Source organism: Fundulus heteroclitus, unplaced genomic scaffold (assembly GCF_011125445.2).
Source record: "Fundulus heteroclitus isolate FHET01 unplaced genomic scaffold, MU-UCD_Fhet_4.1 scaffold_41, whole genome shotgun sequence".
NCBI lineage: Eukaryota > Metazoa > Chordata > Actinopteri > Cyprinodontiformes > Fundulidae > Fundulus > Fundulus heteroclitus.
This window is the reverse complement of record NW_023396824.1, coordinates 2,150,546-2,168,496: the sequence shown is the minus strand read 5'-3', so window position 1 is coordinate 2,168,496 and position 17,951 is coordinate 2,150,546. Positions and strand designations below refer to the sequence as shown.

General features: G+C 53.7%; 1 protein-coding gene and 2 long non-coding RNA genes across 3 annotated transcripts; 2 read left to right on the top strand and 1 right to left on the bottom strand.

Moving 5' to 3' along the window:
• The first annotated feature begins 1,177 nt into the window (after positions 1-1,177).
• Positions 1,178-3,182, top strand: LOC118560235. The gene is made up of 9 exons (XR_004929193.1): positions 1,178-1,573; positions 1,654-1,703; positions 1,744-1,833; positions 1,874-1,971; positions 2,162-2,309; positions 2,378-2,561; positions 2,738-2,917; positions 2,958-3,105; positions 3,146-3,182. It is a non-coding gene; the product is annotated as an uncharacterized LOC118560235 (long non-coding RNA).
• Positions 3,183-3,233: 51 nt separating this feature from the next.
• Positions 3,234-4,719, top strand: LOC118560243. The gene is made up of 6 exons (XR_004929209.1): positions 3,234-3,323; positions 3,364-3,639; positions 3,708-3,827; positions 3,952-3,987; positions 4,370-4,439; positions 4,672-4,719. It is a non-coding gene; the product is annotated as an uncharacterized LOC118560243 (long non-coding RNA).
• On the bottom strand, positions 3,855-16,101 carry tfr2 (transferrin receptor 2). The gene is made up of 19 exons (XM_036131097.1): positions 16,090-16,101; positions 14,317-14,368; positions 14,046-14,250; positions 13,784-13,976; positions 13,571-13,711; positions 9,328-9,436; positions 9,015-9,257; positions 8,804-8,943; positions 8,558-8,733; positions 8,366-8,485; positions 8,211-8,293; positions 8,081-8,144; positions 7,945-8,012; positions 7,777-7,847; positions 7,619-7,703; positions 7,242-7,466; positions 7,027-7,167; positions 5,474-5,743; positions 3,855-3,895 (listed from the first exon to the last, which is right to left on the bottom strand). Exons 2-18 carry the CDS (start codon positions 14,344-14,346, stop codon positions 5,489-5,491), a joined length of 2,349 nt encoding a protein of 782 aa, XP_035986990.1. The 5' UTR covers positions 14,347-14,368; positions 16,090-16,101; the 3' UTR covers positions 3,855-3,895; positions 5,474-5,488.
• Between the last annotated feature and the right edge of the window lie 1,850 nt (positions 16,102-17,951).

The following is a 17,951-nucleotide window of genomic DNA, read 5'->3' as shown; positions in this document are numbered from 1 at the left end:
GTTATTGTGTTACTGTGTGTTAGTCACTGTGTGTTATTGTGTTACTGTGTGTTAGTCACTGTGTGTGTGTTATTGTGTTACTATGTGTGTTAGTCACTGTGTGTGATTGTGTTACTGTGTGTTAGTCACTGTGTGTGTGTTATTGTGTTACTATGTGTGTTAGTCACTGTGTGTGATTGTGTTACTGTGTGTTATTGTGTTACTGTGTGGCCGTTCGTCTGTCCTCAGGGTCACATTCTGGAGTTTTAATCTAGCTCTGTAACAGAAAGCACGCAGAGCTTTGCTGGTGCCTCTGTGGAAGTGTATGTGGGGGATCTCTGTGGGTGGGTGGGTGGCTGTCTCTGGGGGGGGGGGGGGGGGGGGGTGTCCCTGTGCCTGTGGGGTGGGGGGAGGGAGGCGGACTTAGAGCATCCTTGAGGAAACTCCCACTGATAAATAATGATGATGATAAATGATGACTTCCTGCTCTCGCTGAAACCAACCCAATGTTGTGAAAATATTCACGCCCCTGGTCTCCATGTGCTGCCCTTAGACACCACACCCCCATGAGCTTTACCGGGGTTTTACCGGGGCTTTACCGGGGACAGAGATGTCTGGAGAACAGGCCAACGTTGTTCCAGAGAAATCTGAAAACTGGGCAACTACTTCCATTCCTGGGGCGACGTTGGTGCAAGGAATTCACTCAGAGTCTATTCATGGCTTAGAATGGCCTAGTCAAAGGGAAGTCAAGTTTATTTGTAGCACATTTCAGTTACAAGACCATTGTTGAACATGAACAGAACAAAGAAAATAAAACATTACAGAAGAACAACAGCAGCAGGTCAGATATCAGACCAGCTGGACTATAAACTAAAACATTAACAACTGAAGGAACTCTAGATAAATTAGTTTAATCTTGATTTAAAGGAACTCAGGCTTCCAGCACTTTCACAGTTTTCTGGGAGTTTGTTCCAGATCAGTGGAGCATAGGAACTAAATGCTGCTTCTCCATGTCTGGTTCTGGTTCTGGTTCTGGTTCCATCAGTGTAACATCAGTAACATAAGTAATATCATCTTTATTGTCATTGAAACATACATTACAATGAAATGTGTTCTCTGCTTTTAACCCATCCCCTTGGGGAGCAGTGGGCTGCCATGTGTGGCGCCTGGGGAGCAATCTGGGGTTAAGGGTCTTGCTCAGGGACCCAGAGTGCAAGCAGTGGGGATTGAACCGGGTACTTGCATCCTTCTCTAAGTGCAAGCACGCTGCTCTGACCACTAGGCTAACACTCCCCAGTGTGTGTCCATCAGTGTCCATCAGTGGGTGTAGGTGTGGGTGTGTCCATCAGTGGGTGTAGGTGTGGGTGTGTCCATCAGTGGGTGTAGGCGTGGGTGTGTCCATCAGTGTTTCTCCATCAGTGGGTGTAGGTGTAGGTGTGTCCATCAGTGGGTGTGGGTGTGTCCATCAGTGTTTCTCCATCAGTGGGTGTAGGTGTGGGTGTAGGTGTAGGTGTGTCCATCAGTGGGTGTAGGTGTGGGTGTGTCTATCAGTGGGTGTAGGTGTGGGTGTGTCCATCAGTGGGTGTAGGTGTGGGTGTGTCCATCAGTGGGTGTAGGTGTGGGTGTGTCTATCAGTGGGTGTAGGTGTGGGTGTAGGTGTGGGTGTAGGTGTAGGTGTGTCCATCAGTGGGTGTAGGCGTGGGTGTGTCCATCAGTGGGTGTAGGTGTGGGTGTAGGTGTGGGTGTGTCCATCAGTGGGTGTAGGTGTGGGTGTGTCCATCAGTGGGTGTAGGCGTGGGTGTGTCCATCAGTGGGTGTAGGCGTGGGTGTGTCCATCAGTGGGTGTAGGTGTGGGTGTAGGTGTGGGTGTGTCCATCAGTGGGTGTAGGTATAGGTGTGTCCATCAGTGGGTGTAGGTGTGGGTGTGTCCATCAGTGTTTCTCCATCAGTGGGTGTAGGTGTAGGTGTGTCCATCAGTGGGTGTAGGCGTGGGTGTGTCCATCAGTGTTTCTCCATCAGTGGGTGTAGGTGTAGGTGTGTCCATCAGTGGGTGTGGGTGTGTCCATCAGTGGGTGTGGGTGTGGGTGTGTCCATCAGTGGGTGTGGGTGTGTCCATCAGTGGGTGTGGGTGTGTCCATCAGTGTTTCTCCATCAGTGGGTGTAGGTGTGGGTGTAGGTGTAGGTGTGTCCATCAGTGGGTGTAGGTGTGGGTGTGTCTATCAGTGGGTGTAGGTGTGGGTGTGTCCATCAGTGGGTGTAGGTGTGGGTGTGTCCATCAGTGGGTGTGGGTGTGTCCATCAGTGTTTCTCCATCAGTGGGTGTAGGTGTGGGTGTAGGTGTAGGTGTGTCCATCAGTGGGTGTAGGTGTGGGTGTGTCTATCAGTGGGTGTAGGTGTAGGTGTGTCCATCAGTGGGTGTAGGCGTGGGTGTGTCCATCAGTGTTTCTCCATCAGTGGGTGTAGGTGTAGGTGTGTCCATCAGTGGGTGTGGGTGTGTCCATCAGTGGGTGTAGGTGTAGGTGTGTCCATCAGTGGGTGTGGGTGTGTCCATCAGTGTTTCTCCATCAGTGGGTGTAGGTGTGGGTGTAGGTGTAGGTGTGTCCATCAGTGGGTGTAGGTGTGGGTGTGTCTATCAGTGGGTGTAGGTGTGGGTGTGTCCATCAGTGGGTGTAGGTGTGGGTGTGTCCATCAGTGGGTGTAGGTGTGGGTGTGTCTATCAGTGGGTGTAGGTGTGGGTGTAGGTGTGGGTGTAGGTGTAGGTGTGTCCATCAGTGGGTGTAGGCGTGGGTGTGTCCATCAGTGGGTGTAGGTGTGGGTGTAGGTGTGGGTGTGTCCATCAGTGGGTGTAGGTGTGGGTGTGTCCATCAGTGGGTGTAGGCGTGGGTGTGTCCATCAGTGGGTGTAGGCGTGGGTGTGTCCATCAGTGGGTGTAGGTGTGGGTGTAGGTGTGGGTGTGTCCATCAGTGGGTGTAGGTATAGGTGTGTCCATCAGTGGGTGTAGGTGTGGGTGTGTCCATCAGTGTTTCTCCATCAGTGGGTGTAGGTGTAGGTGTGTCCATCAGTGGGTGTAGGTGTGTGTGTGTCCATCAGTGGGTGTAGGCGTGGGTGTGTCCATCAGTGGGTGTAGGTGTGGGTGTAGGTGTGGGTGTGTCCATCAGTGGGTGTAGGTGTGGGTGTGTCCATCAGTGGGTGCGGGTGTGTCCATCAGTGTTTCTCCATCAGTGGGTGTATGTGTGTCCATCAGTGGGTGTGGATGTGTCCATCAGTGTTTCTCCATCAGTGGGTGTAGGTGTGTGTGTGTCCATCAGTGGGTGTAGGCGTGGGTGTGTCCATCAGTGGGTGTAGGTGTGGGTGTAGGTGTGGGTGTGTCCATCAGTGGGTGTAGGTGTGGGTGTGTCCATCAGTGGGTGCGGGTGTGTCCATCAGTGTTTCTCCATCAGTGGGTGTATGTGTGTCCATCAGTGGGTGTGGATGTGTCCATCAGTGTTTCTCCATCAGTGGGTGTAGGTGTGGGTGTGTCCATCAGTGGGTGTAGGTGTGGGTGTGTCTATCAGTGGGTGTAGGCATGGGTGTGTCCATCAGTGGGTGTAGGTGTGGGTGTGTCCATCAGCGTTTCTCCATCAGTGGGTGTAGGTGTACGTGTGTCCATCAGTGGGTGTAGGTGTGGGTGTGTCCATCAGTGGGTGTAGGCGTGGGTGTGTCTATCAGTGGGTGTAGGTGTGGGTGTAGGTGTGGGTGTGTCCATCAGTGGGTGTAGGTGTGGGTGTGTCCATCAGTGGGTGTGGGTGTGTCCATCAGTGTTTCTCCATCAGTGGGTGTAGGTGTGGGTGTGTCCATCAGTGGGTGTAGGTGTGGGTGTGGGTGTATCCATCAGTGGGTGTAGGTGTGGGTGTGGGTGTGTCACTCAGTGGGTGTAGGTGTGGGTGTGTCCATCAGTGGGTGTAGGTGTGGGTGTATCCATCAGTGGGTGTAGGTGTGGGTGTGTCCATCAGTGTTTCTCCATCAGTGGGTGTAGGTGTAGGTGTGTCCATCAGTGTTTCTCCATCAGTGGGTGTAGGTGTGGGAGTGTCCATCAGTGGGTGTAGGTGTGGGTGTGGGTGTGTCCATCAGTGGGTGTAGGTGTGGGTGTGTCCATCAGTGGGTGTAGGTGTGGGTGTATCCATCAGTGGGTGTAGGTGTGGGTGTGTCCATCAGTGTTTCTCCATCAGTGGGTGTAGGTGTAGGTGTGTCCATCAGTGTTTCTCCATCAGTGGGTGTAGGTGTAGGTGTGTCCATCAGTGTTTCTCCATCAGTGGGTGTAGGTGTGGGTGTGTCCATCAGTGGGTGTAGGTGTGGGTGTGGGTGTGTCCATCAGTGGGTGTAGGTATGGGTGTATCCATCAGTGGGTGTAGGTGTAGGTGTGTCCATCAGTGTTTCTCCATCAGTGGGTGTAGGTGTGGGTGTGTCCATCAGTGGGTGTAGGTGTAGGTGTGGGTGTGTCCATCAGAGGGTGTAGGTGTGGGTGTGGGTGTGTCCATCAGTGGGTGTAGGTGTGGGTGTGTCCATCAGTGGGTGTAGGTGTGGGTGTGGGTGTGTCACTCAGTGGGTGTAGGTGTGGGTGTGGGTGTGTCCATCAGTGGGTGTAGGTGTGGGTGTGGGTGTGTCACTCAGTGGGTGTAGGTGTGGGTGTGGGTGTGTCACTCAGTGGGTGTAGGTGTGGGTGTGTCCATCAGTGTTTCTCCATCAGTGGGTGTAGGTGTGGGTGTGGGTGTGTCACTCAGTGGGTGTAGGTGTGGGTGTGTCCATCAGTGGGTGTAGGTGTGGGTGTGTCCATCAGAGGGTGTAGGTGTGGGTGTGGGTGTGTCCATCAGTGGGTGTAGGTGTGGGTGTGTCCATCAGTGGGTGTAGGTGTGGGTGTGTCCATCAGTGTTTCTCCATCAGTGGGTGTAGGTGTGGGTGTGGGTGTGTCACTCAGTGGGTGTAGGTGTGGGTGTGTCTATCAGTGGGTGTAGGTGTGGGTGTGTCCATCAGTGGGTGTAGGTGTGGGTGTGTCCATCAGTGGGTGTAGGTGTGGGTGTGTCCATCAGTGGGTGTAGGTGTGGGTGTGTCCATCAGTGTTTCTCCATCAGTGGGTGTAGGTGTGGGTGTGGGTGTGTCCATCAGTGGGTGTAGGCGTGGGTGTGTCCATCAGTGGGTGTAGGTGTGGGTGTGGGTGTGTCACTCAGTGGGTGTAGGTGTGGGTGTGTCCATCAGTGGGTGTAGGTGTGGGTGTGTCCATCAGTGGGTGTAGGTGTGTGTTTCTCCATCAGTGGGTGTAGGTGTGGGTGTGGGTGTGTCCATCAGTGGGTGTAGGTGTGGGTGTGGGTGTGTCACTCAGTGGGTGTAGGTGTGGGTGTGTCCATCAGTGGGTGTAGGTGTGGGTGTGTCCATCAGTGGGTGTAGGTGTGTGTTTCTCCATCAGTGGGTGTAGGTGTGGGTGTGGGTGTGTCCATCAGTGGGTGTAGGTGTGGGTGTGGGTGTGGGTGTGTCCATCAGTGGGTGTAGGTGTGGGTGTGGTGCATGCTCCACACGTCTCCGTTCAGAGCGTTGGCGGCTCCCTGCAGCGTCCAGGTGAACAGAGCTAGCTGGCGTCTGAAACGACCCTCATCAAACCGTCCGGGGTCAGAGGTCAGCAGGGTCAGGTGCTCTGTGAGCGCGCTCAGTGTGTGGTTGCCACGCCCATGGATCACATGACGAAACGGCGTCTCCATGGCAGACACATACTGAGACAGGAAGTAGTACTCCACCTGGAGGGGGACGAGGATGGACAATCAGCGGGACTCCATCCATCCATCCATCCATCCATTTATCCATCCATCCATTTACCCATCCATCATCCATCCATCCATCCATCCATCATCCATCCATCCATCATCCATCATCCATCCATCCATCATCCATCCATCCATCCATCCATCCATCATCCATCCATCCATCCATCCATCCATCCATCAATTTACCCATCCATCCATCCATCCATCCATCATCCATCCATCCATCCATCAATTTACCCATCCATCCATCCATCATCCATCCATCATCCATCCATCCATCCATCCATCATCCATCCATCCATCCATCCATCATCCATCCATCCATCCATCAATTTACCCATCCATCCATCCATCCATCATCCATCCATCCATCAATTTACCCATCCATCCATCCATCATCCATCCATCCATCCATCCATCCATCCATCCATCATCCATCCATCCATCCATCCATCCATCCATCCATAAATTTATCCATCCATCAATCCATCCATCCATCCATCATCCATCCATCCATCCATCCATCCCCATCCATTTATCCATCCATCCATCCATCCATCCATCATCCATCCATCCATGTAACCAGGTCATGTGACTGAATGTCTTCCATCTCTTCCCATAAATCTCGCAGACTTTCCTTCAGCAGTTCTGAGATGAATCTCAGTTTCAGTTCTGCAACCAAACCTCAGAGAGAAGAAGCCAGAAATACCAGAAATGCTTTGATCTCAGACACGCAGAATAAATCTGTCCTCGTCAAACATGGAGAGAGGACAGCTACCTCTGGTAGAAGTTCATGTGTCCTCGTGTCCTCACTCTTTCTGTCCCTACCTAAAATCAGTCATCGCTCTTTACCACCGTGGAGCAGGTAAATCTATAACTTTGGTCCAGGTGTTATGCACCTGTCCATCATGCACGGTCCAGCAGACTGTTCACCCTCTGAACCTGAACCTGAACCCTGATTGGCTGGTCCCACCTCATTAGCAGGTAAATCTATAACTTTGGTCCAGGTGTTATGCACCTGTCCATCATCCACGGTCCAGCAGACTGTTCACCCTCTGAACCTGAACTCTGATTGGCTGGTCCCACCTCATTAGCAGGTTCTCAATAGACTAAAACTGCTCCAGTGGATCTATGGGAGTCCATCACCAACCAGAACCTCAAGCTTGATCTGTTAAATGTTAATTATGGTTGTCATGGTTTTTGTACCTTTCAGCAGCCTGAACAGAAGGTCCTGACACCCTGAAGGAGCCTCGTACCTTCATGATGCGGGTGTTGTAGAGGCGCGCTGTGGTGGGGTCGTGCAGGTCGCTGTAGTCGATGGCTCTCTGCAGAGTCTCTGCAGCCCGGCTGTAATCTCCCCGCGCGCTGAACAGCCACTGAGGAGACACGCCTCTGGACTGAAGACACATGGAGGACACTGAATGACTGGGACAGCACACCGGCCGTCCACCTGAGGACCTCCAGGAGGTACCTGCAGCTCAGCTGAGTGCTTGTTGAGGTGAGCGCTGAACTGCAGCACCGTCTGCGCGTAGGAAGTGATGCGTAGAGGCAGGATGCGGTCGTGGACCAATCGCAGCACCATTTCCCCGACCAGCTCACTCAGGCTCCGCCCAGTGACGCCCAGCCGCCCCCCCAGCACCTCCTGGAGGCGGGGGACGCTGTCCAGGGGCGTGTTGAGAAACGGGTACGCTCGCTCCTGAAACAACAAGCTGAAGCTGTGTGACGTGAGCCAGAGAGGCTTCTGGGAAGTGGTTATAGCTCTATAGATCAGGTTGGTTCAGTGCGAGCCGGTTCTGACAGAACCGAGCCTGGCTGTGTTGAGCTGTTATCTGAGCAGGTAGACGTCACCTCTGTGAACCTGAGCTCCATGGCTGGAACTCCTGCAAACGCCGTGAAGCTGTAGGCTCCACTGTTCAGGTACAGAGGCTTCATGCTGAGGAGACACAGCCGTGGTTAACGTCACCTCCACCTTCTGGGGAAGATCACTGCTGTGTGGCTTTGCTCACATCCTCCAGCTGCCTCCATCCCTTTCAGCCTGGCTGTAGATGGTCTGGCCCGCATGTTTGGGGTGTTCCACCTGCACAGCACAGGTGATCCAGACGGTTTGTCTACAGAACCACTGATCGTTACAGAACTTCAGTTAGTCTGTTCTGCAGAGATATGAGAGGAGTCACCTGTCTGATGGCGGCGTCCAGCAGGTCAACCAGCAGAGGACTGGTGTGGGCTGACAGGTTATCATCACCTGATGGAAAACACACCCTGTTACGTTAGAGGAACCCAGCTCTCTGATTGGCTGAGAGATGGCTTTACCCATAATGGCCTGATCCAGACTGAAGTAGGCCACGGCCTTCAGGTGGAGCATGGACAGGTAACCCTGAGGATCACAGAGTCAGTCAGAGAGTCGCTTTCAGAGATAGTAGAAGGTTTTTCTGAGAAGAACCTCGAGCCATTCGGTCGCTCCAACGTTCCCAAAGTCTCCAGCATCCCAGCTGACGAACAGTAAACTCCGTCTGGGACTGAACCCTGAAACATCCAGGAGGAGTTTCAGACTGGAATCACTCCTACAGGAAGTACACCTGTGTCCGGGGTTCCTACCGTTCTTCACCATGGCTGAGAAGGTCCGAGCCAGCTCCAGGAGGATCGCTGTTCCAACTCCAGACTTCACAGCTCCTGGACCCAAAGAGTCCCGCTGAGCTCCCAGTATGACGTACTGGTCTGAGGCAGAGATGAAGGTTCATAGCTGCTGGAGAAGGCTTCACCTGTCCATGGTGTGATGTCAGAGCTCACCTGGCTCACCACGGCCCTCCAGTGAGGAGAAGATGTTGTTGAGCAGAACTGGAGTCATGGTGTTGTGGACTGAAATCCTGACTCTGCGTCCGGAGCTGAACTCTGGTCCCAGCACACAGCGGACATAGGGCAGCCGACCTCTCCAAGATGGAGGACAGGGTGGACCTGACAGCTGGCTGAGACACGAAGCAGGGTAGTCAGGTGACAATCACACCTGAGCAGGTAAGATGAGGGGGCGGAGCTTACCTTAGCAGCTTGGCGGCTACAGTGGCAGTGATTGGCAGGGCTGGGATCAGTGGTAGGCCAGAGGAGGGGATGGGTGGGAACTTAGAGTGATTGAAGGAGGGGAAACCTGGAGTGAAGGGGTCACCTGACCCCAGGTGGACCTGCAGAGAAACATAGTGATTGGTCAGGAGCTCAGGTGTGTGTCAGGTTTGTTTAGGTGCATTTTTGTTACATGTTCAGACACGGCGGTGTGAGAGTTCAACCCCAGCCGGCGGGGGTCCTGAGGCAGGTCTGCAGGGTCGGGATAGATCAGGACGCCTCCTGCTCCGTTCCTCTCAGCCAACCACACCTTCTCAGCAAAACTGACTCCGCCCCCAACCCGCATGACCACCACGCTGCTGGCCGCAGACACGCCCACGCTCTTCAGCCAGTTGAAGTCCTCAGGGCGGCCATAGTTGGCGTAGACCATGCCTCCCTGCAGACAGACAGCAGAGGTGACTGGAACCGTGGTTACCATGGTGATCAGCACTTCCTGCGGCTCCTACCGTGTAGTTTCCTGTGGCGCTGTAGGGACAGTAATCAGACGGGTTCAGAGCAATCTGTTCTAAGATCAGACCAGCAGAGTCCATGAGCTGCAGGGAGCTCCTCCTGGACCTGCAGTTAAAAACCAGAACAAACCAATCAGCTCCACCTGACCAGTTAACAATAAGACGTTCCACCTGTGACGCTGTCTCCTTATACCTTCCTCACACAACCACTCGCTGCCAGAATGTCCAGAACTCACTCCCCTTCTGTGCTCCTGAGTGGGTAGGCGCTTGCTCTGCCCTCTCTGATCTCTGCCATCATCACCTGGTCAACCTGCCTCTACCATCATCACCTGGTCAACCTGTCTCTGCCATCATCACCTGGTCAACCTGCCTCTACCATCATCACCTGGTCAATCTGTCTCTGCCATCATCACCTGGTCAACCTGTCTCTGCCTTCATCACCTGGTCAATCTGTCTCTGCCATCATCACCTGGTCAACCTGTCTCTGCCATCATCACCTGGTCAACCTGTCTCTGCCATCATCACCTGGTCAACCTGTCTCTACCATCATCACCTGGTCAATCTGTCTCTGCCATCATCACCTGGTCAATCTGTCTCTGCCATCATCACCTGGTCAACATGTCTCTGCCTTCATCACCTGGTCAACATGTCTCTGCCATCATCACCTGGTCAGCCTGTCTCTGCCATCATCACCTGGTCAATCTGTCTCTGCCATCATCACCCGGTCAACATGTCTCTGCCATCATCACCTGGGTAACCTGTCTCTGCCATCATCACCTGGTCAGCCTGTCTCTGCCATCATCACCTGGTCAGCCTGTCTCTACCATCATCACCTGGTCAATCTGTCTCTGCCATCATCACCTGGTCAACATGTCTCTGCCATCATCACCTGGTCATCCTATCTCTGCCATCATCACCTGGTCAGCCTGTCTCTGCCATCATCACCTGGTCAGCCTGTCTCTGCCTTCATCACCTGGTCAACCTGTCTCTGCCATCATCACCTGGTCAACATGTCTCTGCCATCATCACCTGGTCATCCTATCTCTGCCATCATCACCTGGTCAGCCTGTCTCTGCCATCATCACCTGGTCAGCCTGTCTCTGCCTTCATCACCTGGTCAACCTGTCTCTGCCATCATCACCTGGTCAACCTGTCTCTGCCATCATCACCTGGTCAGCCTGTTTCTGCCATCATCACCTGGTCAGCCTGTCTCTGCCATCATCACCCGGTCAACATGTCTCTGCCATCATCACCTGGGTAACCTGTCTCTGCCATCATCACCTGGTCAGCCTGTCTCTGCCATCATCACCTGGTCAGCCTGTCTCTACCATCATCACCTGGTCAATCTGTCTCTGCCATCATCACCTGGTCAACATGTCTCTGCCATCATCACCTGGTCATCCTATCTCTGCCATCATCACCTGGTCATCCTGTCTCTGCCATCATCACCTGGTCAGCCTGTCTCTGCCTTCATCACCTGGTCAACCTGTCTCTGCCATCATCACCTGGTCAACCTGTCTCTGCCATCATCACCTGGTCAGCCTGTTTCTGCCATCATCACCTGGTCATCCTATCTCTGCCATCATCACCTGGTCAGCCTGTTTCTGCCATCATCACCTGGTCATCCTATCTCTGCCATCATCACCTGGTCAGCCTGTTTCTGCCATCATCACCTGGTCATCCTATCTCTGCCATCATCACCTGGTCAGCCTGTTTCTGCCATCATCACATGGTCATCCTATCTCTGCCATCATCACCTGGTCATCCTGTCTCTGCCATCATCACCTGGTCACCCTGTCTCTGCCTTCATCACCTGGTCAATCTGTCTCTGCCATCATCACCTGGTCAGCCTGTTTCTGCCATCATCACCTGGTCAGCCTGTCTCTGCCTTCATCACCTGGTCAACCTGTCTCTGCCATCATCACCTGGTCAACCTGTCTCTGCCATCATCACCTGGTCACCCTGTCTCTGCCTTCATCACCTGGTCAATCTGTCTCTGCCATCATCACCTGGTCAGCCTGTTTCTGCCATCATCACCTGGTCATCCTATCTCTGCCATCATCACCTGGTCATCCTGTCTTTGCCATCATCACCTGGTCAGCCTGTCTCTGCCTTCATCACCTGGTCAACCTGTCTCTGCCATCATCACCTGGTCAACCTGTCTCTGCCATCATCACCTGGTCAGCCTGTTTCTGCCATCATCACCTGGTCATCCTATCTCTGCCATCATCACCTGGTCATCCTGTCTCTGCCATCATCACCTGGTCAGCCTGTTTCTGCCATCATCACCTGGTCATCCTATCTCTGCCATCATCACCTGGTCATCCTGTCTCTGCCATCATCACCTGGTCACCCTGTCTCTGGCCTTCATCACCTGGTCAATCTGTCTCTGCCATCATCACCTGGTCAAATCGTGTCTCTTCTGCCATCATCACCTGGTCAGCCTGTTTCTGCCATCATCACCTGGTCAGCCTGTCTCTGCCATCATCACCTGGTCAGCCTGTCTCTGCCATCATCACCTGGTCAGCCTGTCTCTACCATCATCACCTGGTCAATCTGTCTCTGCCCATCATCACCTGGTCAACATGGTCTCTGCCATCATCCACCTGGTCATCCTATCTCTGCCATCATCACCTGGTCATCCTGTCTCTGCCATCATCACCTGGTCAGCCTGTCTCTGTGCCTTCATCACCTGGTCAACCTGTCTCTGCCATCATCGACCTGGTCAGACCTGTCTCTGCCATCATCACCTGGTCAGCCTGTTTTCTGCCATCATCACCTGGTCATTCCTATCTCTGCCATCATCACCTGGTCAGCCTGTTTCTGCCATCATCACCTGGTCATCCTATCTCTGCCATCATCACCTGGTCAGCCTGTTTCTGCCATCATCACATGGTCATCCTATCTCTGCCATCATCACCTGGTCATCCTGTCTCTGCCTTCATCACCTGGTCATCCTGTCTTTGCCATCATCACCTGGTCAGCCTGTCTCTGCCATCATCACCTGGTCACCCTGTCTCTGCCTTCATCACCTGGTCAATCTGTCTCTGCCATCATCACCTGGTCAACCTGTCTCTGCCATCATCACCTGGTCAACCTGTCTCTGCCATCATCACCTGGTCACCCTGTCTCTGCCTTCATCACCTGGTCAATCTGTCTCTGCCATCATCACCTGGTCAGCCCGTTTCTGCCATCATCACCTGGTCATCCTATCTCTGCCATCATCACCTGGTCATCCTGTCTTTGCCATCATCACCTGGTCAGCCTGTCTCTGCCATCATCACCTGGTCACCCTGTCTCTGCCTTCATCACCTGGTCAATCTGTCTCTGCCATCATCACCTGGTCAATCTGTCTCTGCCATCATCACCTGGTCAGCCTGTTTCTGCCATCATCACCTGGTCATCCTATCTCTGCCATCATCACCTGGTCATCCTGTCTCTGCCATCATCACCTGGTCACCCTGTCTCTGCCTTCATCACCTGGTCAACCTGTCTCTGCCATCATCACCTGGTCAACCTGTTTCTGCCATCATCACCTGGTCAACATGTCTCTGCCATCATCACCTGGGTAACCTGTCTCTGCCATCATCACCTGGTCAATCTGTCTCTGCCATCATCACCTGGTCAACCTGTCTCTGCCATCATCACCTGGTCAATCTGTCTCTGCCATCATCACCTGGGTAACCTGTCTCTGCCATCATCACCTGGTCAATCTGTCTCTGCCATCATCACCTGGTCAACCTGTCTCTGCCATCATCACCTGGTCAACATGTCTCTGCCATCATCACCTGGGTAACCTGTCTCTGCCATCATCACCTGGTCAATCTGTCTCTGCCATCATCACCTGGTCAACCTGTTTCTGCCATCATCACCTGGTCAATTTGTCTCTGCCATCATCACCTGGTCAACCTGTTTCTGCCATCATCACCTGGTCAACCTGTCTCTGCCATCATCACCTGGTCAACCTGTTTCTGCCATCATCACCTGGCTAACCTGTCTCTGCCATCATCACCTGATCAACCTGTCTCTGCCATCATCACCTGGTCAACATGTCTCTGCCATACCCAGCACCAGCCAGGTGAGGGTGTGTTGTCTGGTTTCAGTCTGAACAGCCAGGACTGAACACCAGCTTACCTTTAAAGGTGTCTGGTAGGAGAGCAGCGGTCACGTCCACCCTTCCTTCCATCTTCTGATCCTACGCTATGGGATGGTGCCACAGATTCACCTGCTGCAGACTCACCTGTCGGGGAACTGCAGCGTGGCGTACAGAGACTCGGTCCAGGTGTGGTCCATGGGCAGCTTCCTGAAACGTCCCAGGATCTCTGAGGCCAGAGCGGTTCCCTCTGAGGAACCCGGGGGATGAGCCGCTCTGCTGACCCGACTGCAGGTAACACAGTCCACCAATCACAGAGCTCCGACCAGACATCACAAAGGTGCAGTCCTTCTCTGCTACCTGACGGTGCTGTGGAGATCTTCATCCTGCAGCAGCCTCTTCATCATGTCCCTCAGCTCGCCCAGGTAAAGCTCCGCCCCTCCGTCTGCAGGTCTGTTGGCCCCGCCCCCCTGCTGGCCGCTCTGCTCCCCTTGCCCCCCCACCTGGGAGCAGTGGTACCGCCCACTAAACACGGCGAAGGCCAATAGGAACGCTGACAGCCATAAACACGTCAGTCACATGACCTTTTGTTTAGCTCATCAGCTGATGTCAGTGTTTTTACCTGCAGTGAAGGTCACACCTCCACAAACACTCAGCCACACACAGCCTCTCCTGTTACCACGGAGACGCCTCTGCATCCACCCTCTGATGTCACAGATAGGCCCCGCCTCCTCCTCGTTCTCCAGCGCCAGAAAGTTTAGCTCCTCCCTCTGGGCTGTTGCCTCCTCTTCTTCATCAGACGAACGTTGGAGAGACACTGAAGAAGACTATAGAGAACAGCGTAACCATGGTTACAGGACAAAGGGGGCGGGGCTCAGCCTGCAGAGACTCACCTGTGTCAGGTGAGCTGTCAGGGTACCCATGATGCTCTGCAGAGAGGAGACTCTGTTAGAACATTAATATCATCCTGAACTGGAAATGGTAACCATTTAGAATGGGTAGAACCAGAACCACTGAGGTCAGAACTGCTAGAACCTGTAGCTCACAGGTTAGAATGGGTAGAACCAGAACCACTGAGGTCAGAACTGCTAGAACCTTTAGCTCACAGGTTAGAAGGGTAGAACCAGAACCACTGAGGTCCGAACTGCTAGAACCTGTAGCTCACAGGTTAGAATGGGTAGAACCAGAACCACTGAGGTCCGAACTGCTAGAACCTGTAGCTCACAGGTTAGAATGGGTAGAACCAGAACCACTGAGGTCAGAACTGCTAGAACCTTTAGCTCACAGGTTAGAAGGGTAGAACCAGAACCACTGAGGTCCGAACTGCTAGAACCTGTAGCTCACAGGTTAGAAGGGTAGAACCAGAACCACTGAGGTCAGAACTGCTAGAACCTGTAGCTCACAGGTTAGAATGGGTAGAACCAGAACCACTGAGGTCAGAACTGCTAGAACCTGTAGCTCACAGGTTAGGATGGGTAGAACCAGAACCACTGGAGGTCAGAACTGCTAGAACCTGTAGCCCACAGGTTAGCATGGGTAGAAACCATAACCACTGAGGTCAGAACTGCTGAACCTGTAGCCCACAGGTTAGCATGGGTAGAACGCAGAACCACTTGAGTTCAGAACTGCTAGAACCTGTAGCTCACAGGTTAGAATGGGTAGAACCAGAACCACTGGAGGTTCAGAAACTGCTAGAACCTGTAGCTCACAGGTTAGAATGGGTAGAACCAGAACCACTGAGGTCAGAACTGCTAGAACCTGTAGCTCACAGGTTAGAATGGGTAGAACCAGAACCACTGAGGTCAGAACTGCTAGAACCTGTAGCTCACAGGTTAGAATGGGTAGAACCAGAACCACTGAGGTCAGAACTGCTAGAACCTGTAGCCCACAGGTTAGCATGGGTAGAACCAGAACCACTGAGGTCAGAACTGCTAGAACCTGTAGCCCACAGGTTAGCATGGGTAGAACCAGAACCACTGAGGTCAGAACTGCTAGAACATGTAGCTCACAGGTTAGAATGGGTAGAACCAGAACCACTGAGGTCAGAACTGCTAGAACATGTAGCTCACAGGTTAGAATGGGTAGAACCAGAACCACTGAGGTCAGAACTGCTAGAACCTGTAGCTCACAGGTTAGAATGGGTAGAACCAGAACCACTGAGGTCAGAACTGCTAGAACCTGTAGCCCACAGGTTAGCATGGGTAGAACCAGAACCACTGAGGTCAGAACTGCTAGAACCTGTAGCCCACAGGTTAGCACAGTTAGAGAACATCAGATTGTGATGAACCGGGCCACCATATCAAAGGTTCTAGTAAACTCGTCCTCAGAAATTAACACCAAGCGTATCCCATGTTCTCTGGCGTCACTGACTTCATGTTCTATGTTGAGATTAATCTGGTGGGTTCTCTGACAGCAGGCTAGAGTAACCCAGACATGTTCTATGGTCCAGTTTTCCTTTCCTAACTCAGAACAAACACCATCAGCTGACAGCGGTCCAGTTCATGTTCTGTTACAGTAAATCAGAGTTCTACCACAGCGGTCCAGTTCGCGTTCCGTAACAGTAAATCAGAGTTCTACCACAGCGGTCCAGTTCGCGTTCCGTAACAGTAAATCAGAGTTCTACCACAGCGGTCCGGTTCTACGGAGGAACCTTAGGAACATCTTACCTGCAGATGGGACCCAGACCGGTCCAGAACCAGAACTCCACCAGAGATCCTGTGAGAGGGTCAGGGTGCACTCTGGAGGTGAATCTTCACCGTCTGCTGTGATTGGCTGGTCCGAGGGGTCAAAGGTCAGCGGTGTTTGATCAGGCTAACCGTATTAACAGCTCCGTAAACACAGCCTGCTAACAGGTTCCCTGCAGAGGTTCTGATTCTTTCCTGAACAGAAACTGTTCTGACTGGACTGACTTTGGGTCGGTTCTGACAGAACCAACAACATTCTGCTGAGATGTTCTCTCTGTTCTCTTCATTCCTCAGAGATACAGATGCTGGTTCCCCTGGTGGAACGTCTCCTCCTCCCCCTCCTCCTCTTCCTCCTCCTCCTCCTCCTCCTCCTCCTCCTCCTCTTCCTCCTCCCCCTCCCCCTCCTCTTCCTCCTCCTCCTCCTCCTCCTCCTCCTCCTCCTCCTCCTCCTCCTCTTCCTCCTCCTCCTCTTCCTCCTACTCCTCTTCCTCCTCCTCCTCTTCCTCCTCCCCCTCCTCCTCCTCCTCCTCTTCCTCCTCTTCCTCCTCCTCCTCCTCCTCTCCCTCCTCCTCCTCTCCCTCCTCCTCCTCCATCCCCCCCCTCTCCCTCCTCTCCTCCTCTTCGCTTCCTCCTCCTTATTCCTCTCCTCCTCCTCACCCACTCCTCCTCCTCCGACCTCCTCTTCTCCTCCTCCTCCTCCTCTTCCTCCTCCCCTCCTCTTTCCGCTCCTCCTCTTCCTCCCTCCTCCTCTTCCTCCTCCTACTCCTCCTCCTCCTCCCCCTCCTCCTCCACTCCCTCCTCCTCCTCCTCCCCCTCCTCCTCTTCCTCCTCCTCCTCCTCCTCCTCCTCCTCCTATCTCCTCTTCCCTCCTCCTCCTCCTCCTCCTCCTCCTCCTCTTCCTCCTCCCCCTCCTCCTCCTCTTCCTCCTCCCCCTCCTCCTCCCTCCTCCTCTTCCTCCTCCCCCTCCCTCCTCCTCCTCTCCTCCTCTTCCTCCCCCTCCTCCTCCTCCTCTCCCCCGTCCCCCTCCTCCTCCTCTCCCTCCTCCTCCTCCTCCTCTCTCCCTCTTCCTCCTCCTCCTCCTCTCTCCTCTCATCTTCCTCCTCCTCCTCCTCCTCTCTTCCTCTCCTCCGACCCCTCCCTCCTCCTCCTCGCTCTTACCTCCTCCCCCTCCTCCTCCCCTCCTCTTCCTCCTCTTTCCTCCTCCTCTTCCTCCTCTTCCTCTCCTCCCTCTTCCGTCCTATTTTCCGTCCTCCTCCTCTTTCCTCTCGCCCTCCTCCTCCTCCTCCTCCTCCTCTTCCTCCTCTTCTCTTCTCCTCTTCCTCCTCTCTGCCTCCTCGCTCTCTTCCTCATCCTCCTGCTTTCCTCTCCCCCTCCCCCTCCTCCTCCTCTCCTCCTCCTCTTCCTCTTCCTCCTCTTCCTCCTCTTCCTCCTCCTCCTCCTCTTCCTCCTCTTCCTCCTCCTCCTCCCCCTCCTCCCCCTCCTCCTCCTCCTCCTCCTCCTCTCTATCTCCAGCTCGGTCAGACAGAGCTCTGATCTCTTCTCCACATGTCGATGATTCAGCCTCTGATTGGCTGCCAGCAGGCAGCGGTTCTGGCTCTGGTTCTGGCTCTGGTTCTGGTTCTGGCTCTGGTTCTGGTTCTGGTTCTGGCTCTGGTTCTGGTACTGGTTCTGGTTCTGGTTCCCTCCAGAGTGACGTGGCTCCCAGCACTCGTCTTCTCTCTATGCTCACAGTTGAAGTGAAGACGGTTCTGAAGGTCCAGCAGCTTGTATCTGACCCGGTTCTGCTGGGATAGACGGGTCCGGTCTGGTCTCCTCATTAAGGACAAATGAAGCTGTAACAGAAC

Bases quoted from the DNA above. Each gene is read 5' to 3' on its own strand.
- tfr2 (XM_036131097.1), bottom strand. From the start codon at position 14,346: ATGGGTACCCTGACAGCTCACCTGACACAG. The intron at 13,977-14,045 runs GTAAAAACACTG...TATGGCTGTCAG, and splicing joins AGGTGTGACCTTCACTGCAG to CGTTCCTATTGGCCTTCGCC. The intron at 13,712-13,783 runs GTAGCAGAGAAG...TGTTACCTGCAG, and splicing joins GATCTCCACAGCACCGTCAG to TCGGGTCAGCAGAGCGGCTC.